Below are 23,656 nucleotides of genomic sequence, written 5' to 3' on the forward strand. Positions count from 1 at the left end.
CACAAGCTAAGGCAAGGAAAAAAAATTGTTTCTTCTCTGAAAACTCGTTAAGTGTAAATGAACAAAACGAACGGACTGGTGAGCAAAACGGAGCAAAACGAGAGCTTTAAAATGATACCAATATTGGAAAGATCCGTTGAGGTGCCCTACTGGTGCAATATTACTCCAGCAGGGCACTTTGTTTTTTCGTTTCCCCCCCCCCCCCCCCCCCACCCCCCCTCTAGTGCCTAAAATATTAGCTTTATTTGATATGCTACTGCTATTTCCGTATTGATGAATGGGTATATAATTTATTTTGGATTTCCATCGTTTTTCATAAGAATATTTCTTCCACATTACAAACATTTCCGAAGTTTAACATCACATTGCACAGGTGTCTGGATCGACATACAACTTCCCTATTCGTTCTTCCTTTTCATCGTGTAATAACATAGGGGTTGCGAATAATAATGGTGGGTATGGTTCAATATCCAGCTGCATCCACATGTTTATTTAATTCGAATTGAAAATTGAATGACAAGGGATGAATAAGTAGGATTATTAGGGGCGAAGATAACCATGTTCTCACCTCACGCTGTATAAACTGATTTAAAGCCTTATCTTTTGTGTACTATGATCCAGAAATTAGGGATGGATATAGGAAAGTTCAGGAGGATAACGGCAGTAACCACTCATCCGATTCAAGTACTGGGTAGGAGTAGGTATATTATTTCTTATTTCCTTCCCTTCTTGGAACGATTCTTTTTTGTCGCTACACTTTAGATTATAGTTATTTCTTTTATAAGCGAATTCAAAAAGACGATCAAGAAGTTCAATAAGTTAATTGAAGCTACAATATTAATTGAGGACGTTGTTTTTGCGACTGTGAAAAGAAGACGTGGAAAATCGATCGGAGCGTTTTATTTTTATAACTTTATAACTTTTTCTGCTTTTTTCAGTCCCCTATATATGGTGAGTGGCACAACACAACTACCTGATTTCAAATAGTGATAGTGGTGAGGAGTGTTGCGAAACCTCGAATTGAATATTTCATCCCTATTATTACATTTTCATAGATAAAATAATGAAAGCTAGAAGGTAATCCATAATTGAATTTAAGAACAAAATAATTACCCTAACGATGAATTTTGCTCCACAATCTATTTCGTTATCAAATTAGCTTATTCATGGATGAAGTTACTTGACTAAGTCATTATCTCTAATTCTACTGATCTGGAATGGATGATATATTCCTGAATTTTAGGCATTATGAGTAAATAGATATAATATAATACTTTGTGAATTTCCATTTAAAAACATCATTTCCCACTCGCTATTATTTTGAGTAACGAAAATGAACGTTTCATCTATAAATGTGGACTTGTAGAGCGTTATATTTGAGGTTTCAGGATTGATTTTGGGGGGAGGGGGGCATAATTTTATTTTTGAAATTCTGTAAGGTCTGTTGATATTGATATTGATCTGTTAAAAAAAAAACAATTCTGCTTTTAATAATATAGATTTCGAAATTTCATCGACCTCGGTACAAGCGTTAGACCAATTTTTAACTGGTCCCATCTTTTTCGGGATTTCTCGAAGGACAACTTTCGACACACATATCACCTATCTCCCAGAAAAATCATCGTAGGTTAGGGTGACCAGACGTTCGTCATTGTGACGGACAGTCCGTCAATCGTCCAAGAAGTCCGTCACTGGAATACGTCCGTCAAAATCTTGAATTTAATTCAGTATTTTTCTCAAGATTATTTGAGATGGATAATGAAAAAAGAAAGTGCAAACTTATGGAAGATCTGATTCTGAAGTCCAATGTACGAAGTGTTTGGGTCAATTCAGATTGCATTTTGAGAAAGCAGAAATATTGTACGGCATGTTTCAAGTTACAAACATAAAAAAATGTTTCATGCAGCAGCGTCTTCCTCCCTGACCAAATATTTTAGACATTCAAATTTTGGGGATGGAGAAGCTTTTCTAGCAAGGCCTGAAGCCCTCTTCTCATTCCACAGTGTAAAGCACAACTATTATTAAATTTTCGGTTTTTTTTTTGTTGTGATAATCTTTTATTATTTCTTTATTTTCAATCAATTCTTTTTTTTATCACCATACGTTCTAGGAAAGTGAGCACTTGGAAGCATATACAGGGTGAGACTTAGACTCGTACAAATATTTTACAGTAGATTCTTGAGGTCAAAAGAAACACTTTCTCCTTTACCGTTTTTTCCGAATCGGCTCGGTTTAAAAGATACAAGTTGTTGGAAAATATAAAAAAATGTTATTTCTAGTTCTCACAAACGGTTTTATCGAATGAAATGAATTTGGGAATATATGATTCGAGTAGTTTGTCGTTCAAAAATAAAAAATATATGTGAAATTCGAAAAATTGGGTACTTTTGACCAAATGCAACTCTTTTGAAAAGATCCACAGATGTCACAGATTCATTTAGTTATTCTGAAGGTAATTTTGCTTTTCCAGGGGTGGCACAGCTCCTTATGAAAACTTAAAATGGCTATTTCTTTTTATGTTTAAAAAAGGTACACGAAAAAAGCGTTTCTTTTGATCTCAAGTACTGTTGAAATATTTTGACGATTCACAGACTCGCCCTGTATATATAAATATACATATACACATTCCCCTGGTCCGTCCGTCATTGAACTGGGGATAATCTAGTCACTGGTCAGCTTATCGTAGATCTAAATGTGATACATATTCTTAAAGAGCAACTCTTGTAGTAATAAATCTCGAAATTTCATGAAGTTCGTTTCAGTGGCGGTTCTAGGAATGATAGAATAGGATAGAATAGAATAGAAATATGTATTTCCACTGACTGAAGAGTGGGTGAAAATGTCAACATACATCATAATATGAACATGAAGTCAAACATTACAAGCAAAAATAGGAAACGTGAATATAAAGATTGTTGCTTCAGGAAACAGTTCAGGGAAGACCTGAACTTCACCGAGTTTTTGATTTTTCTTCTTTTTGCGGGAAGATGTTGTACACTCTGCATCTCAACATGCTGAAACTTTTCTGAATCTGGTTTGGTCGTGTATAAGGAACCCTTACGATTCCACCTACAGAACCTCTTGTAATATAGCGGGAACCCTCATGCACTATATGCTCATGATGATTCCCCACATAGATGGCACAGTGAAGCACGAACATGCTTGTGCTTTACTACATCTCTTCACCATCTCTGCAGAGATGGAACCGTGAGAAAGTTATGTTTGAAGTACTCACGACACGATAAAAGGCGTATGAGACCAAAAAGCGACCGCATAATTTTCTCTCTTGCATCCTGAATACTAGAATACCCTGTCCGAATCGGAACTGTTACCCCAGCAAACAATATCATACTCCAGCAACGGAGCAACAGCTGTGTGGTAGTACATTCTTATGGGTACCACTCACGAGGCGTTTTCTCGGGACTATACGATAGGGACTATCGAGGAATACCCACCATAAGTCCTCGTGTGTGGCCGACCAGCCTCTACTATCCTGGGGATTTCTAGTACTTGGGCGACCTAGTGATATTCATTGATGCTACACTCAAATAAGGTTCCTAGTCTCGAGTAGAAGCCCCGTGTGTAGCCGACCTAGCATAGCCTAGCATCAGATCGCCAGATGAGATCCTCTTCGGCATCGATGCTCTACCTGATAGTCCCGAGAAAACGCCTCGTGAGTGGTACCCATTAGAACCTGAATACTGCACGTACTTCTAATCTAAGTAGACGCGCATTGCATAGTTTCTGGAGGCAAGCTTACCACACAAAGCGTCGATGTGCTCGCTCCAACCAAGGAGATATAGGAAAGGAGGCGCAAGTGGAGATCGGAAATACTCGGCTGCGTCCAATGACGTCACACTAGTGCAGACATTTAAAATTTGAAGTACACCAACAGCAATATACCTAGTTCTGAAGTTCAGTACTGAAGGCATATGAGCTAAATGAAAAGAAGAGAAAATGTCGCTATATGATTATCTGACCTATATATAGGGGAAGGTGGGGTAAGACGGGGTAGCGAGGTAAGATGGGGACCCTACCAAAATAGATAATGCAGTGCCACTAGAAAATTCATTTTAACGCCATCTGACGGTATTCATCAGTATCAGTTAGTGTTAGTAAAATTTAGGCGTAGAAGTGCAGGCACCCACTTGGTAAGTATGTTTTTCGAAATATACGTGGTTTTATCTCATTATTGGCTTGTGTAAAGTGCGTGACTGTTCATAATATATGTTATACAAGGTGCGTGATATATTTTTTTATTAATGTTTGTTTATTTTACCATTCTTAACTCATAAATTCGTCCCGGTTTGCTTTGGTTTATAACCTCAAAAAATACAATACACCTTATAAGTCCAGTTTGGGAAAGATGGGGTACCTACTTCGGGGCAAGACGGGGTTAGGACCCCATCTTACCCGCTCCTTTGGTATTCTTTTTGGATTTAGATTCCATTCAAAATTATAATTATTAGTTGGGTTAATTTGATTATTTCTTATAGATTATGGTCCGAAATTATAAAAGAAAAACTAATAGAGGAAAGTGGAGTGAAGCACAAATGAAATTAGCCATTCAAGAAGTTTTGGATGGAAAAAAGGGTTACAAATCGGCCAGCAAGGCTTACAATGTTCCTCAAACAACACTCGAGCGTAAAGTTAACCAAGCAAGAAAAAGAGAAAATGGTGTACAGAATGTCAAGGTTCCCTTAGGTCCAATTACAACAGTTTTTTCCGAAGAAGAAGAACAAATACTTGTTGACTATTTGAAAGAAATGGAAGGAAGATTATTTGGTTTGTCAAGTTCCGAATTCCAGAAGTTAGCCTATGAGTTAGCAGTTCGTAACAACAAACAACACAAATTTAATGCACTCAAGGAAAAAGCTGGTAAGGACTGGCTGCGTGGATTTCTAAACCGCCATCCTGATTTGAGTTTACGAAAGCCTGAAAATACTTCAGCGGCTCGTGCTGCTGGGTTTAATAGAGTGTCTGTTGGAAAATTTTTCGAACTGCTAGGAAAAACACTTGATGATAACCGTTTTACTCCAGACAGGATATATAACTGTGACGAGACAGGTGTTTCGGTGGTGCCAAAATCACGGTCCAAAGTGATGCTGATTTTAGATGGCCACGCTACTCATACCCAAAACTTGCAGTTAATCGATGAAGCACGTAAATACGATGTGACGATAATATGCTTTCCACCACACACCACTCACAAACTACAGCCCGCAGATGTTGGTTTTATGCGGCCCCTGAGTATCTTTTATGATCAGGCTCTAACAGCATGGTTAAGATCTAATCCTGGGAAAGTAGTTTCGCAATTTCAAGTGGCTGAACTCTTCGGGCAAGCGTTTATCCGGGCAGCAACAATGCTAACTGCAATTAATGCATTCAAAGCATGTGGGATCTCGCTTTACAATCCACATATTTTTACCGAAGATAATTTCATTGCTGCAGAGGCTACCGAAATCGAATTGAACGCTGAAAAGGAACCCGAAGCTGATACAACTCCAACACTTTCGATAGCAGCAACCTCACAGCGAACACTGACAGTTCTTCCAACAATAACTTCGTCACCTCCTGATACTCAAACGGCCACCCACACCACCATTAATTCTTCAGCAAACACTCTACCTCATCCAACTGCTACCACCTCATATGTAGTACAACAAGCCTCAGTAAATGACTCTTTGGATAATGCAGCATTCCATCTGGTTAGCCCCAAACAGTTAATGCCTTATCCACGAATGGCCGAAAAAAAAACGAGGCAAGTTCGGAGAAGAGGAAAAGCAGCTATTATCACTGCTTCTCCATATAAAACAGAATTAGAGGAAAAACAAAACAGTAGGAAACCGAAACCTGATGTCTCCAGCGAAAAGAAAATGAAAAAATTAAATAAGAGATCTCGAAAAACTAAGAAAGCTGAAGAAGAAGCTCAGACATCAGAAGAAGAAGATACAGCATGTCTATACTGCCACGGCTTGTATTCCGAGTCTACCGAAGGATGGATCACTTGTCAGGTTTGTTCTAATTGGGCGCATTGTGGCTGTGCAGGAGTGGAAGACAATGATGATGAAGCTGTCCATATCTGCCCATTATGTGAAGATGAAGACTGATGAATATTCTGTACCCCATCTTACCCAAGGGGGTACCCCGTCTTGCCCTATAGTTGGGGTAAGACGGTGAGATTTTGTTATTTTTTAAATTAGATATTTAAATGAGAAGAACTATTTTTTTTTTGTTTTGAATGATTGTTATTGAAAAAAGAAAGACTGATTATTTTCTTAATAAAAGTTCCTACATTGTGCAATTATAAAGAAGGGTTTTATTCAAGAAATGCCTTAAGGTCCCCGTCATACCCCACCTTCCCCTACCTATGGAAAAAATGCAGTAGGACAACGAAAACTGCTTGATAATATAAGAGTTTACTTGTGTAAGTATCATGATTTAGGAAAGACAGATGAGTAAAGATGAGCTTTCAGGAAATATGTGGGAAAACCGTATCAGTATAAACTATGTCTAATTGATGAACAAGTACGATAGTGGAAAGCAGTTTTTCGTGATACATTAAGTGAGTATGATATTTCAAAAAGTACCTTCAAACTTGTCAGAAATGTGCTGAAAACCAATCTATTATTTCAATTCTCAACTCAGAAAGGCTGGGTATATAAAATAATTTTTCATTATTACATGTGCTCCTTTATAACTTTTCTCGTAACATAATCAGTTTCCATTGAAATGTTCAACACATACCCTAGAAAATTCAGCAAAAGAAAATACGTAGTTGGTGTATATGTCAATAATTAACTTGAGGCACATCAAATACCTGAATTTACTTTGTAAAATAAGGAGACTATAGAGAAAGAAACAATCCTAGTATGCAAGGGTTCATCAACATAAGTCCAGCCTGTTCTCTTGTTAAAGTTTCAAGGATGTTTTCTCATTAACGCAGTCATATTGGTCCTTGTTCTTCTTCAACGAATTAGTAGAAAATTTCTTTCAATTAATTTTTGTTTTTAGGTATATTGTTTCCCGATAAGAGGTTTGATTCCAGGTACTGCAGGAAAACACTATCCTATAATGGCTAACTGTTATTGGAACTTCCAAGAGAAGTGTCTCGACTAGAATTTTACTGGGAAAGTACTTTGCTACTAAACACAAAGCTTTGTGAAAGAAATAAAACGGTGCAGTCATTATTTAAATCAATATGGATATATTGAGTAGGAAGAGTTTATCATATGGCTGAGTTCTATAAGTTGGTTTGATAGAGTGAAAAGGGTTAGTTAAAAGAGATAATTGAAATGAATGTGAACCAATGTAACCATACCATCCCAATTGTAGCTTCTCATTAATGTTCTATAACTGTATCTTTTCATACATGTTCTATAAGTAATTAGCAATCCCGTGTTTCAATATTGCCTTAAAATATGCTGTCATAATATAGGTCAAAATATTTAAAATGTAGTATTATTTTTTGGTATATACCTTAAACTAACATATAAAATATTCACTCTATACTGATATATCTTGAACCGAGATGAATGAGAAATACTCAACAATCATCCTATATCATCCAAATAGGAATTATTAGCTCACCAATCAAAAATGTATTGATATAATGACAATAATGAAATTGAATACGGAATGTATAGCCTAAGCGTCCAAAGCAGATAAGACAAATTTCAATATGAAAATGGATCATCGTTATAAATCAATAAAAAATTACTGAAAAAGGTGGAGAAAGGAGCATTGAAGTCAAACAGGGCGAAATAATATGCATATGTGGGATCCAAAGAAAAAATGTATTTCATGATGGAAGCAAAAAACAGGAATTAATTAATTATTTTGTGCATATTGTTGCCATGTTGCCAATTTGTCAGTGCAAAGAGAGATCCCTTGTCCCTTCGGCTTTTTAAGTAGCATATTGAAATATTTGACATGAATAAATTTTCTCACAGAAAACAACTCAGCAAATCTTTCCGACAATCACTAGTCCTTTTTTGATATTTTTCAGCTTGTTGATATCTCTATCAATAGGGATTTTTCGTTCAAAATATCTAAATCAACCTTTGAAACCTGGGGTCTTCTTGTATTGTAGACCTGAAAGATATTGCACGTGATTTTGAATTCTTTCGAGCGAATTTCGAATAAGGATCTGCAAAATGAATTGAATAATTATTAATTATAGACTGAACATTCAAATTTCAGTTGTCGAAATAACGCACTCGCATTTCAAATGTGCAGTATTTTCTACATTGACAAACTTATTTAAAAAGTACCAATAACTTTAAAAAGTCTTCTCAGCACTCACTAATGACGAAGTTGATCTTTTCTAACGATTATTCTGAATAATAATTTACGTCGTTAAGCTACGCCACTGCTAAAGACGCCAGTTCTATCAATTCAGCTTGACATAAGCGTCCAATGACGTCACAATTTTCCCGATGAACTGGTAACCTGCGCCTCCTTTCCTATATCTCCTTGGCTCCAACGAAGATGCCGATCAAATATCTCCCTTGACAGTTGTAAGCTAGAATTATCCTCCCATATCAGGGAAGTTTCTGTCATTATTTTTTCATTCGCATTTGATCGTAGTACGTTCTGAAGAGCTACATGCTGCTTTGATTGTATCATCATGCCTAGCTAGAGTGAGAACACGAAAAATGATTCAACAGTTTGAGGTATGCAGAGAGTGGAGATCTGCAGAAAGGCTGTTGTATCGACTGCTCATACGGAACTACGAAGAAGCGGGTTTACTTGTGAATCGGACGCAACGATGAAACGCCCGTACGACCAGAGACAACGGAGACAGTCAACTGCGAACTAAATTTGTGTTCAATTTTATCTTCTTATACTATTGGTTGTATGCAAAGATTATAACGTGCGTTCAAAAAAATTCGTCGTCAAGTAGGCTATGGAATTTTGTAGGTTGATTTTCTGTGACTGAACGTAATTCTTTCCTTACATCACACTCATCAGTCATCACAGCCAAATGTAAACATTGATGACATTAACCTATTCATCGTAATTTTGTATGAAAAGGCAATTTCTCAGAAAAAATTACTTGCACATTCAATAATGATTTATTAGCATTTTTTCATTGAATTAGATTACAAGAATCCAAATAATCTGAGGCGATTGGAAAAATTAACCTGAGTTCATAAGTCAAAGACATGAATCTTGAACGAATCGAGTATTATGGTTTTTGTACTTACAATTATGTGAAAAGGTTGTACCTATAACAGTAGGTAATAGAAATAAATCACACTAAGAACCTCAGAATATGTTTATTTCTCAATGAATAAAATATTGAATTGACGCTGACAGTGAAAATCCATAACCAGAGGCAGTCTCTGCCATAACTGAAGAAACTGAATTATAGGATTTTCATTACAATGAGTTTCACGTTTAAGAGTTCTATATAATTAAAGTAGCTGTTGGAAATGTCCTCCTCTTTGCTCCAAACACTTATCACATCTTCTTTTGAGAGATTCAAAGACATTATTCAATATAAAAGGATCATCGTTAATTAGATGAATTTTTTCAATGATCCTAGTCTTGAGTTCGTCCAGATTAGAAATAGGTGATTGGAAAATAGAATTCTTCAAATGAGGCCATAAGAAGAAATCACATGGTGTAAGATCACACGATCTTGGAGGAAATTCATTTTCAGTATTGAGGCTAATGAGTCGATCCTGAAAAATATTCCTTAGTGTAACCAATGTTTCTACAGCTGTGTGTGCTCTGGCTCCATCTTGTTGAAAATAACTATATGACCATTCTTCAAAATTTAATTCAGCTATAAAAGGCATGATAATATCCTCTTTATAGCGTTCTGCTGTTAAAGTTCCATCGAAGAAAATAGGTCCAACAATTCTTCTCTGACTGATAGCACACCAAACTCCAATTTTCTGAGAATGCTTCTGTCATCACATTCTCAACATTTTCGATTAACTCGGGTGTTCTCTTCTTTGGTCGACCACTTCCTTTTCCCTGTTTCACGAAAAACACTCACACATCGCGAAACAGTACTCTGGAAAGATTAGTAATCTACAGCAACGTTGGGATACTCGATCCTGAAGTCGCTGAGACATTTCTCAACAGAATATTTCCACTCGCCTTCTATTTTCTCCCCATTTCTGAAGTAGGATTCAATAATGAATGCTTTTTGTACGTCGGTAAAAACCATCTTTATTATTTGCTGGTAATTTTAATTCAACAACAATCCAAAACGCTAACTTGACAGCTAACCTGTAATAATAATAGAGCACAAGCTAAGAACTACGTTTAGATACGCAATATCGACGTTTGAAATTCCATAGCCTACTTGACGACGAATTTTTTTGAACGCACGTTATACTCTATAATCTTTGGTTGTATGGTTTCGCTTGTGTGTCGGACGCATGCAGCGACTGTAGAAAGTGGCTGCTGCGTCTGTCGCATCGACTGCTCAGTGCTCATACGGAACTACCAAAGATTATAGCAAAGAGTATCAACTCTCTCTGATACTCTTTGATTATAGACTACTCTATAATCTTTGGGAACTACGAAGAAGCGGGTTTACTTGTGCGTCGGACGCAACGGTGGCTGCAACGACGAAACGCCTGACTGCTAGGGGGACCAGTCTGTGCGACAAAAGCAGCAGTCACTTTCTGCAGTCGCTGATGCATGCGTTAGACCATATAATAATAATAGGGGAACGTTTATCTTTGGTCCGAAGCACAAGGAAACCATACTATTAGCGAGATTGATGGGGGTGAATAGCAGGCTTACGTGAGGCTGATGGTTTGCCCTTTAAAGATATGGGCAAGAGCATACACAGAAATGTAAGTACGGTAGTGGATTGTTGTCGGGTATAATATCAACAAGGCCGTACAGGGTATCCCAAATTGCTTGATTTTGGCTGTTTCAGGTACTTCTAGACTAGATAGGTAGAAACTTTTGAAAGGAGTCCTGAGCTCGATTTTCGTGAAAAGTCCATAATTGAAAACCGTTTCCCTATATCTTCATTTGTCTTGAATATACACTGCGCAAAAAATTAACGCACATTATGGAAATCTCAAATTTATTCTACAACTGAAGGTGCATGTTCTCAATGATAATAATTTTCATCAGAATTATGCATGCATATTTGGCAACAATCATGAAACGACAAAATGTCCGAAAGAAGAGAAAAAATGCATAAATTGTATTAATAGCAATCAAAAATACCAACATCTTCAACTAAAAGTAGACCATGAAGCTGGCAGCAGTGATTGTCCCACCTTTAAATACTTTGTGAATAGACTAGTTAAACAAACTGACTATGGAAATTAACCATTTAATTCTAATTGTGTGAGTGCGGTAATGGACAAAGCGGTAAGTGATATTTTAGATGAAGTGGAGTCTGAGACGGATTGCGATCCGTGGGACATTGTCAATCATGAAAGATTCATAAGTGAAAAGTACTCCTCGGGGGGCAGTAACAGTCTGCAAATCCTCCATCTCAACATACGCAGTGTCAGAAAAAACTTCGATAAGCTTCTGGTGTTTCTCGAGTCCTACAATCTTAAAAATGTCGATATTCTGATTCTCGGCGAATGCTGGAAAATAGATTCAGTGACTAATTTAACGATTCCTGAATTTACAGCTATCTATAATGAAAGCAGAATAAATCAAAACGATGGTTTGGTTGTTTATATACGATCAACAATTGATTACTCAATCAATCATCAAAAACTGTCACGCTCATTGGCGATAATAAGTGACATACAATTCACATATGAAAGACACTCCTTCTCGATAATGTCTTGTTATAGGTGCCATAAGATTCCTGTGAATTCATTTATTGAGGATGTTGAAGCATTTCTACACAGTAGAAACAAGAGTGTCAATATAAGCATTATCATTGGTGACATGAACATAGACATACTTAAAAAAAATTGTGAAGTTGCAAACAGTTATTTACTAGCTCTCTCATCTCACGGATTCAAATCATATATCAATTCATATACTCGGGTAACCGAGGAGACCGCTTCTTGTTTAGACCACATATTTATCCGAAATAATCTGAATCACAATGAAACTGAAATAAAAACATGTGTAATAAATTCCGAAGTCACGGATCACTTTCCCGTTTACGCCAAGGTGGGTTTTTCAAACGGAAGGACTAGAATAAAACCAATAAATACTATACATAAACTAGATAACGCAAAAGTTAAATCAGTTTTAAGTCAGCAGACCTGGAGTAACGTCATTGGTTCGGGGGACGCAGAGACTGCTTGTAACTTATTTATTCAGACGATCAAAGATGCTTTGAATGCTAGTACACAGATTATTTCCATGAAAACTAAATATAAAAAAATAAAACCCTGGATAACTAACGGAATTATTAACTCTATAAAGTACAGAGATAAAATTAAGAAAAAAGCGATGCAACAGAATAATCATGAGTTATTTATAGAATACAAAATTTATAGAAACCGGTTGAATAAAATTATTGATGCAGCTAAAAATGATTATTACAGACGAAAAATCAATGACAATAGAAATGACTTGAGGCGCTTATATGAGATGGTTAACAGTGCTACAAATGAATACAAAAATTGTGGTAATAACTTCGAGGCTCATGATGACGCTGATAAACCCTTCAAAAATGATAAAGAATTGGCCAACTATTGTAACAATTACTTCATAAACATAGGACATAATATTTCTACTAAAATAGCAAAACCTCCTGATGATTTTTTTATATCTTATCCCAACATTTCAAGTTCTTTTTTTCTGAGGCCTGTTAGCGAAAATGAGATTATAGAACATATAAAATCTTTAAAAAATAGTTCAGCTCCAGGTGAGGATAAAATTAAGGCCCAGTTCTTGTAAGACCACCATGAACTTTTAATAAAGCCAATTACACATATCATCAATCTGATTTTCAGTACCGGAACAGTTCCCTCGCATTTGAAGGTATCGGTGATTACTCCAATTTTCAAAAGTGGATCTAGGTTAGACATCTCAAACTATAGACCTATAAGCCAAATTAATACATTGGCCAAAATATTTGAGAAATGCTTAAAACTAAGACTTACCAGTTTTCTTACTGAAAATAAAATTTTGAGCAGTAGACAATTAGGCTTTCAAGAGGGCGTCAGCACATGTGATGCAATGTTTGAGTTGATCAATAAGATCAAAACACAACTGGAGTTGGGTCGAAAGAGTGTTGCCGTGTTTCTAGACTTGGCTAGGGCTTTTGACACGGTGCCGCACACACAGCTCCTTGATGTTCTTGAACATTATGGTGTGAGGGGTGTGGCATTGGAGGTATTCGAAAGCTACCTCAACTCAAGAACCCAGTTCCTGAGAGTTCGAGATGAACTGAGCGAACCTCAGAAAGTGAAGATGGGAATCCCACAAGGCACTGTATTGGGACCGCTTCTCTTTATAATCTATATGAACTCCTTGCTGATGGTTGACAAGGGTGTCTCTGTGATCTCTTATGCTGATGACACCGTGCTGATTTTTGAGGGTGAAAGTTGGGAAGAGGCGAGGAGCAGAGCGATCAGTGGAATAGACATGGTTGTCAGTTGGCTTAGGTACAGCAAATTATCGTTGAACTTAAAGAAAACTACCTATATAGCCTTCTCAATTAACATCTCAACCAGGCCTAATTTTCAGGAGATAACAGCGGACTCCTTAAATGATCCAATTCGGGAGTCGGAAAGTGTGAAATACCTTGGAGTGATTGTGGACAAGCATCTGAGATGGGATGAACATATATTGGAGCTAACAAAGAAAATCAGGAAACTAGTTTATAAATTCTACATTTTGCGTAGCTTTATCAACAGAAAGATACTTATAGACGTATACAAATCACTAGTTGAGTCTATCATTTGCTATGGAATCATAATCTGGGGAGGTGCATATAACAATGCAATAGATCACTTGAAGGTTGCTCAGAATTACATATTGAAAGTCATCAACTCCAAAACAAAATGGAGTCCTACTAGTTCACTCTACGACCAAGAAATATTCAATATAAGATCCCTTTATTTACTTGCGAATTGCAACTTCATATACAAAAAAAGAAACTTTATTAAAACAGTGGAACACTTATATCAGACTAGAATCAAGACGAGACAAAATGCCATCGTTCCATTTGTCAGCAAGGAAACCAGCAGAACATTTCCGACTATAATAGCCTCTAAAATATATAATTATCTACCGGAGGACTTGAGGACGGCTAGGAGTCGTAAAGTTTTCATTAAAGAATGTAGGCACTTCATCTATGACAACTACAGCACACTGTTAGCATGCATTTAGGCACACATTCGATATGGCCTGGACATTTATAACCAACTGGTATAATACACTTCCTGTGACTGTTGTAGTATATAGTTCTCCCAGTACACATACAGGTACTGTACCTAGGTGTACTCATTACAATATTTTGATTCTTTATATAAATGTACGGCTCTTCAATACTATTGTAATATTTAAAATTTTAAATTTAAATATTTAATATAATATAATTTAATATAATAATATGTTATCCACTTTCAACGGTTTTCTTCAATACAGATATTTTTTCCCAGCAGGAATAAAAAAAGATGATATTATCAGATTTTGAATGTATTGGCTCCATTCTAAAATCAGTTGTTCTCGATCAATTCTAGTGATCAAGAGTTTTTCTTTCGTTTGATTTTCTACACTCGATCGCTATGCAACGCGAAACACGCAATTTGACCCAAGAGGAATGTGCGCAAGCGGTAGTTTTTCGAGAAGAAGGGTGGACATACACAAGAATTGAAGAAAGGTTTGGAGTTTCCCATACAAGTGTGTCTAGAATGTTGCAGCGATTCAGGGAGACAGGTATGAATGTCCGAAGACAGGGTAGACCACGGGTAACAACTGCCATTCAAGAACGTTACTTGAGAGTTTCTTCGTTGAGACAACGGTTTGCAACCGCTCGCCTCCTTCAAATTCAGCTTGAGCAAACTCATGAGGTGCAAATTAGCACTCAGACAATAAGAAATCGCCTCAAGAGAATATGATTTAAGGCCTCGTGTCGCGGCAAGAGGCCCAGCTCTTACCCCAGCCCATCGAAGGGCGCGTTTGGATTTTGCGAGAGAGCAATTCCATTGGGAAGAGGCCGAATGGGAAAGAGTTCTCTTCACAGATGAGTCTAGATTCTGCCTCTACCATTGTGATCGACGTTCCCTTGTATACAGACGTCCACATGAAAGATATGCTCAGTGCAATTTCCTGAATACTACTGGTTTCGGGGGACGATCGATTATGGTATGAAGTGGAATATCTTTGACTGCTCGCACAGACCTAGTGATCGTTGATAATGGAGCTATGAATGCTGATAAGTATATAAGGAACATTCTTGAAGAGCATGTAGTGCCATTTGCCCCATACATTGGTGAAAATTTCATTTTTATGGATGATAATGCCAGACCCCATCGTGCGCGCATCGTTCAGGAGTACCTTGAAGAGGTTGAAGTCTCTCGAATGGAATGGCCAGCAAGAAGTCCAGATCTCAATCCGATTGAGCAGGTTTGGGACAACCTCAAAGTGTAAAAATGAACAGTGTCATTTTCTTTAAAAGACAACTTTCTATTTTCCTTTCTATGTTTTATTTAATTTCAACTTAGAGAATGCCTTGATTTGTCAATTATTAATTCATGTCAATTCATATTTCAAATATTGTTCATTGAAAACCTAAAGGAATAGCATTGTTTTTGATTTCTTTCAGGTTAGTAAGTTATTCTTAAGAGTTATCAGAGTTTATTTGTTATATTTCCAACTAAAGATAATAAATCTTTCAGATTGAAGACATCAAATCGTCTATTTCTTGAAGTGAGAAATTGAATTGATTTCCATTTGATTTATAAGAATGGAAATCAAATCAATTTCTTTTTGATCCTCCATTGAACATCTGTATGGCTTTTTAGCTACAAATTTGTGTTCTAAAAGTTTTATATGTGCTTCATTATTCTGCACCAAACCAATATCAAATTTGTGTTTTGCAAAAATATTATCATATTAATTTATTAACATTTCAATTTTATTCCTCTGATTTGTTGTCAAATGTTCTAATTTCGCTTCGAAAAGTTCTGTAGGTATACCTTCATTGAAGTTGATATTGTAATAATTGTTATTATCATTATTATTATAGAAAGAATCGATCTTTCTCTCTTCATTCATCTCTAATCTTTGATAAATTTTCAAATCAAAATCTTGTTTCAATTGAAAATTGAAAATAGAATCTAATCCGAGTAGAATATCATACTCGAAATTTTTATCATTAATTACAAAAAACTCAACTTCTTTTTCAATATCATTGATTCTCATTTTTGTAGTTATTTTTCCTGAAAAATTTGCCCTGCCATTGACTGTTTTGAATGTGTTCCTATCCTCTCGAATGTGTAGACATAACTCATCTGCCACTTTCGAATTCAGAAGAGTGACATTTGAGCCTGAATCATAAATTCCACATAATTCATTTTCATTTACGAACACTTTCAATTTGATCAATGGCAACAAAACTAGTTTTTTTGATCGGAAATGGCCTCATTTAATTCATCCTGTACCCCAACATTGTTCACCGTTCTTATGCTACCGGATACGTTCTCTTGTTTAAAATTAAATCTCCTATTCTTTAGCCGACATAGAGCTTCTGGATGGAATCTCCCTGGGAAACCATTTTTATCACAAATTGAACATGGTTCCTTCTTATCTGCTTTTGTTAGTGAAGGAAGTTGTTCGGCCGATTTGTTCATTTTGCCATTTTTGGTATTTCGAGCATTTTCATATTTTGTTGAACCTTCTAACTTTCGTAACTCACCTAATAATTTCTCAAAAGTTGTTACATTTGATCGATCAATTCTATCTTGTAAAAAATTTGGCAAACTTGTCACAATTAAGTCAATTAATATGTCAGTTGGAAAATTATTTCGGAGATTCAACAACAAATTTTCTTTCCTGAAAGCGTAGTCAACTAAACTTCCTCCTATGTACCTAAATGAATATGCCTCTCTATGCTTATGCCAACTTGTTTCACAAAAACTATCTAAGCAGTTATTTTTCCATATTTGAAAATCAGTTTCCAAACCTAATATAATTAATTTAGAATCAAACCATTCTTTCGCTATCCCATCCAGAAACAAACGTAAAATCAAAATTTTGTCCATATCTTCTTCCACTCCACAACGCATGCATTCCGACTCAAATTTCTTCAACCATAAAGTCACGGAAACATTCTTCCCATCAAAATTATTCAGCACAAAATTGTCCTTTATCTTCTTGAAATCCTTTTTATTCTCCTTGGTCTTGCCTGAGGACAGTTCTGTTGTATTTCGTGATTCTGCTAGTTCTCCTCCAAATTCTGTTTTCACGTATGCAGGTGAATAAGTCATTTGTAAATACTCATCCCTAAACATCACATCTTCTTCGGCATCAAAATATATTCCTTTCAATTCCGGAGTCAATGAAATAACACACGTACGAAATGAACCTCTTGTTTTCATTGATTTCAAGATATTTTTCACCTTCGGTAGAGCAAAAAGTTCATGATGGTCATGTGGATTCTGTTTGTCTTCTGGAATCTCATAATATGTTTCCGTTCCTGTAGTCTGAATCCATTTGAACTTGAATATATTTTTCTTCGCTTTAGTATTTGATGTTTCAAAAGCTATGCAAATTTTCATGGATGTGGTCATTATAGCTCGAAATCCCAGTGCAGTCCTTCGAATATCAACCAGATAGCTTAAGTTTTTGATTTATAAGAATGGAAATCAATTCAATTTCTCACTTCAAGAAATAGACGATTTGATGTCTTCAATCTGAAAGATTTATTATCTTTAGTTGGAAATATAACAAATAAACTCTGATAACTCTTAAGAATAACTTACTAACCTGAAAGAAATCAAAAACAATGCTATTCCTTTAGGTTTTCAATGAACAATATTTGAAATATGAATTGACATGAATTAATAATTGACAAATCAAGGCATTCTCTAAGTTGAAATTAAATAAAACATAGAAAGGAAAATAGAAAGTTGTCTTTTAAAGAAAATGACACTGTTCATTTTTACAAATATTCAAACTGAAACCCTTCTTGTGCCTGTCAGTTTCCCAAACGATCGATAAAATCCTGTTGTACCTGCTGTACTTATAGTTTGGCAACTGATATAAGCACATTCGATTCTAATTCTAGTTTTTAAGTCCGCAATTGTTTTCATTTTTCAATTTCTGTTAATTTGACAGCTTGAGAAAACTGATAAAATTAGGAATTTCGGCAAGCTGTCATGATAACAAAGATAACACTAGCAACTTCAAACTCTAGGACTATAATCTGGAGCAAGAGTGCGAGAGACCTTTAAAATGAGGTATCACTCGACCCCCCTTCCCATTACAAAAACTAGGGGTGGCACTCAAACCCCGTTCAGAGGCAAGGTAATATGCCTAAAATGTGCCCCTCTTAAAAAGTAGATCGGCGTGTTCCGGCATTTTTTTTAATCTCAGTGCGAGAAAATGAATTTATTCCATACTTTATGTACCATTGTATGAGTTGATATTTTGTGACTCTCATCAGTAGAGTCGAAAAATCAAATCGTGGCTTCAGAACACCTTCATTTTCGAGGAAAATTTGTTTTGATTATGTAGGGATAATATGACAAACGATTCTTTTCAATAATTTTAAATAATTGATGGATATTTATTAGTAAAGATTAATATGGAACTGACGAAGCCGATGGTTCACTAGTTTGTCCAACTAAATATGATATTTTTCTCTTTGATATTCCTAACCCTTTTGTACCGTTTATATTGTCACGAGCAGACTGATGTTGATCTGTCTGGCAACTTGTCATGAAATTCAGGGGCAAGACGGTTTTTGAGTGATCGGCTCAGCCTTGGGAAAGCTTCTATTTCTTATATCATAACAGTACAAGTTATTACCACTTCATAATTGAGCAATTCTACTCTTCTATTATTTTGGACAACGAATTACATAAGTTTTCAATATAGGTAAGCTCTGAACATCAACTAACTCTATTCTAACCTGATAGAAAAGAATGTAGTATTTCCCAGTTCTTCACTCTGGAGATTTCCTAGAAATAGTGTCGACTTCATTGTGCAAGTCAGTGTTATGTGTTAGAGATGGTCTCGCAACAATATGAATATGGTTTTCCACTATGGAACAATGGAAAAGTTCTAGAAAAAACTTTATTTGCTCGTTATTAAAAGATATAGCATCAACGAACTAGCAATCGTCGGTTCTTGTATACTGGACGCACCCTCACCTTCCATGGAATTAAAACCAATATCAGCTTGAGAATCAATTGTTAAATAAGCTCCCTGAATTTCATTCGCTTTTTATTGACTCAATTGCGATTTGTGATTATCTAACCCCTCAGATGAGTGTTTTCTGCGTGACTAATAAGTTTTTGATCTCTATCATTTAATCTTATACGTACAACTGGACCTTATTGCTAGTACGAAATAAAATATATTCTTTCCATTTCGGGCTTCACTTTTATCCTGTAGAAACGATAGGATCGAAGCTGGAAGAATTAGAAGCTTAGCAGCGAACGTGTTCGAATCGTACAAGAATTCGTTTCGAAATTCAGTCAACATTTAATCAAACATTTAATTTGATTTGCAGGACCGTATCATATAAATTTGAACTATTATTAACAGTTCATGAAATCACCTGTACAATGAATTTCATGATATCCTCGATATCTGCGTAAACTGTAGGATTCATTTATGCAATTCGCCAAATAATATTGCATGCATGGCACCATCCAGGTTGCCGAGGACAATAATTTTCTCCCTCTTGTATAAATATTTAACATCTTATTCATCTTATAACGGAGTGAACTTTGAATCTCTATGAATTGAATCAATTGAATATACATTTTTTAATGTTAATTTCAGTTTTCATTAGATCGAAGAGATCAGGATGTGTCCTTAACAATTATTTATTTCCAAGTCATTTAATTAGCAAGAATAAACAATAAAGTGATGGAAAAAAATAGGTAAGATAAAACAAAAACTAAGGGGATCTCATTGTCAGATCAGAATTGTAGGTACTATTATTTCATGGATGAAATTTATTAAGATTTACAATGATGAATAGGATGTTAAATATCGACACGGAAAAAAATTATTGTCACTACTATATCAAGAAAATCAATCCTCGGCAACCTGCATTGCATATTGCATGATGCCATGCAATAATATTTGGCGAATTCAGTAAATAAATCTTCAGTTCACGCAGACATCGAAGAAATCATGAATTCCATTATACAGGGTGATTTCGTGAACTTTCAAGAACTGTCCAAATTTATGTGATATAAGGTCCTGTAAATCAAATGATACTTATATGATTGCAGTTTTCTGGAACCTCATGAACGCTATTTTCATTCCAAATTTAGGATATGTCGGTGATTCAGTTCAGGAGATTTGAAAAAAACCCTGTAAATCAGAATCTAGAACTCCTTGATATACTACATACATTGAACTCAAAACTCAATCGATCAATGAAAGTTGATGGTGCACGTACATTCCGAGTTATCAGATTGATTTTAAGTTTTTTCCCTAGTAATGAAGTAAATTCTTGTGGAAACTGTGTCTTAAGCCTCTAAGAGTACCAGTTTGTGGTCTACACGTAAGAAAATTTTCATTTTTCGAAGTTTTTCTCGAGATTTGGACTACAATTTTTCACTACTTTTCCATTGTTTATGCTCCTAGAGGTGAAAATCGCATATTTCTCCGCTACAAGCGTTTGAATTGCGCCGACGATTCGAGTTGATATTTCATACGCGCTTCCCCACCCGTTTCTAACGCCGAACATTTTAACTTTCATCCCAGTCTGCTCCTGCTCTGTAATCTGTGGTCTGCTCCATAGACAAACTGGTCTGCTCTCCGCAGCAAACGCAGCCCTGCTTGTTGTTACGTTATTTGCATCTGCTGGACAAAGACGCTGCGTATAATTTACTCGTATTCATTAACGTCGATTCCATATTTGTAAAATCCTTCTCATTATTTCTTCCTGTGTCCTCGTCTTCCTCCTTTTCCGTGGCCCTCCCTTTCTGTGAAAGTCTCTCGTAAAGGTCCACGAGAGTGAAGAGTTCACCTTACTTCCAATCCCAACAAATATATCTTTGAAATGATTAGATAAGTATAGGTAATAGAAAGGAAAAGAAACTATGCCGGGTAACTGTCCAGTGTGCTTGAAGTCGGTCGTTGATGACGGTCAACTTCAATGTTATGGATGTCGAAAATGTGTACACCCCCAATGCGCAAATCTTTCCACCAAGGAGGTAGATTTTCTCAGAGAGTCGTACTTGAAAAGGTATTGTCCCAGTTGTGATACACGTAAGCGTTCATTACGTAGCGGTTCCCAGTCTTCCGCTGGCATTGAACAGCCCATAACTCTAGAACATTTTTCACTTCTTATGAGCAAGATCACAGCCATGGCGGACGACATGTAGTCGATAAAAAATGATCAGTCCTCTATTCTTTCCGAACTCGCAAAATGTAGGGAAACACTTGAGGATCATTCGCGGACACTTGAAGTACATCGAAATGCAATTTCCGATTGCGAAAGTAAAATAACTTTTCTCGAAAGTTCACATGGGGTTCTTGCCTCGAACTTTGAATCGGTAATCAAAGATGTTAGCGAAATTAAACGAGATATTGATAGTAATGCTCTGGCATCTGCTTCCTCGGTTTCTCCCGTGTCTCCTGAGGGCCAGGTTGTGTCGGCCGAAATCCTTCATCGCTTTAGGCGCTCTTTCAATGTGATTCTGAAGAATGTACCAGAACCAGAAAGCCCAGACGAAGATTTAAACATTGGCATTGATGTGCTGAAGACTATAGAACCCGTTGATTATACTGTTGCTGTTAAGGCTACCCGGCTTGGAAAGTCTCGATCAAACCAACCACGTATGATCAAAGTAACGTTCACAAGTCCTGATATAGTCAGCTCCCTATTACGTAAAAAAAAGAACCTACTTAATATACCAAAATACAAGAACATCATTCTGGTTGACGATAAAACACCCCAGCAGATCAGTGAACTAAAGGATCTCCGTGACCATTTGAAGTCTAGGGAGTCGGCTGGAGAAAAAAATTTGACTATTAAATACATCAAGGGTGTACCAGCTATTGTCAGAGCGGATGTTGCAAAGGTCTCGAAAAACTGATAGGTCAGCTCTCTGAGTGGACAGTCGTATATTCCAATGTTCAGTCCCTATGTTCTGAACACAGTGAACTTCTTACATTTGCACATCTTCATAGTCCATCTTTTATTTTACTGTCTGAATCATGGCTTCATCCCAACATATTAGATTCAGTGGTAAATATACCGAGTTATCAGCTGTACAGAAGTGACAGCTCCACTACTATTGGCTACGGTGGGGTGTGCATATATGTTAGGCAGGAAATCGTCAACTCTTTCAATGTTCAAGCTTCTCATGTTCATTCCCCTGGCATTGATAATATTTTCATTGATATAAAAATCAATGATTTCTCCTTAACTATTGGTTGTATCTACCGCCCCCGTCCCTGTGCCTGTGATTCTGTTCTGGTTGCTCATTTGTCTCAGCTTTCGGAGCACGGTAACTGTGTGATAGCAGGGGATTTTAACCTTCCTGACCTTGTTTGGCCTCTGGTCACTCTGCCTTCCTCTTCGTCAACCTCACTTCCCTTTGCTGAACTGGTGCATGATTCTAGTTTCGAACAACTCATTTTGAAGCCTACAAGATATCGTCAAGGCCAAGTCCCATCGTTGATTGATCTCGTCTTAGTGAATGTTGATAACCTGATCTCAGATGTCGAGTATCTTCCCCCTTTCGGTAAATCAGACCATCTCACCCTCAAAACTAAAATCCAGTTCAATGTTCCTTCGAGCAAGAGAATGGTTCGCAAAACTTTTGAGATCATCAATTTTACCAATCTTAATAGAGACTTGGCTAGTATTAACTGGAGGGAACGTCTTCCACATTCTGGTGTGGACGACATGTGGAGAGTTTTTTCAGATGTTCTGGACTCCACTATACAGGCTAATAGATCTTTGAAGGAAGTCAACATCAATCCTGCTAAACCATGGATCGACGAGATCTTATGCAGTATGATTCGCCACAAGAGGAGACTTTGGCAGAGGTTTACCTTCTTCTTATTACGCCGTCTCCCTCCGAAGGTTGGCGATCCAAATGGCAATTGTTGTCTTGGAAACGGCAGCTCGAAAGATTTCAGCCGATGTGTGACCAAACCATCTTCTGAGGTCCTTCAGCCAAGAATTCTGGCGCCTTCCCACAGATCTTTTCCCTTGTATCTTCCCCTCTATTATAAGGCGAAGTAACTCATACCTTCCACCTCTCAATATATGTCCCAAATATCGCATTTTTCTCTCTTTTATGGTGTTGAGTATTTCTTTATGTTTGTTCATGCGTAGAAGTACTTCGACATTGGTAATTTTCTGCGTCCATGAAATTCGCAGCATCCTACGGTAAATATACATTTCGAAGGCCTCTACCTTTTTCTCCTTTTGTGCGTCCATTGTCCAGCTCTCGCATCCATACAGCAACACTGAGAAGACATAACATCTGACCATCCGAGTTCTTAGTGCTAGACTGAGGTCTGATCTTGTGAAAAATGTCTTCATATTAAT

The 23,656-nt window shown here is 36.7% G+C and overlaps 2 protein-coding genes across 2 annotated transcripts; one reads left to right on the top strand and one right to left on the bottom strand.

Moving 5' to 3' along the window:
• The first annotated feature begins 4,178 nt into the window (after nt 1–4,178).
• On the top strand, nt 4,179–6,352 carry LOC123310947. The gene is made up of 2 exons (XM_044894666.1): nt 4,179–4,239; nt 4,497–6,352. The coding sequence occupies exons 1-2, from the start codon at nt 4,228–4,230 to the stop codon at nt 6,108–6,110; spliced, it is 1,626 nt and encodes a 541-aa protein (XP_044750601.1). The 5' UTR covers nt 4,179–4,227; the 3' UTR covers nt 6,111–6,352.
• Nucleotides 6,353–16,051: 9,699 nt separating this feature from the next.
• LOC123311572 lies at nt 16,052–18,065 on the bottom strand. Its single transcript, XM_044895608.1, has 2 exons — nt 17,893–18,065; nt 16,052–17,819 (listed from the first exon to the last, which is right to left on the bottom strand). The coding sequence occupies exon 2, from the start codon at nt 17,694–17,696 to the stop codon at nt 16,524–16,526; it is 1,173 nt and encodes a 390-aa protein (XP_044751543.1). The 5' UTR covers nt 17,697–17,819; nt 17,893–18,065; the 3' UTR covers nt 16,052–16,523.
• Nucleotides 18,066–23,656: the final 5,591 nt, after the last annotated feature.

The sequence above is a fragment of the Coccinella septempunctata genome, chromosome 4 (genome assembly GCF_907165205.1).
Source record: "Coccinella septempunctata chromosome 4, icCocSept1.1, whole genome shotgun sequence".
In the NCBI taxonomy this organism is placed as follows: Eukaryota; Metazoa; Arthropoda; class Insecta; order Coleoptera; family Coccinellidae; genus Coccinella; species Coccinella septempunctata.

Bases quoted from the DNA above. Each gene is read 5' to 3' on its own strand.
- LOC123311572 (XM_044895608.1), bottom strand. From the start codon at position 17,696: ATGACCACATCCATGAAAATTTGCATAGCTTTTGAAACATCAAATACT.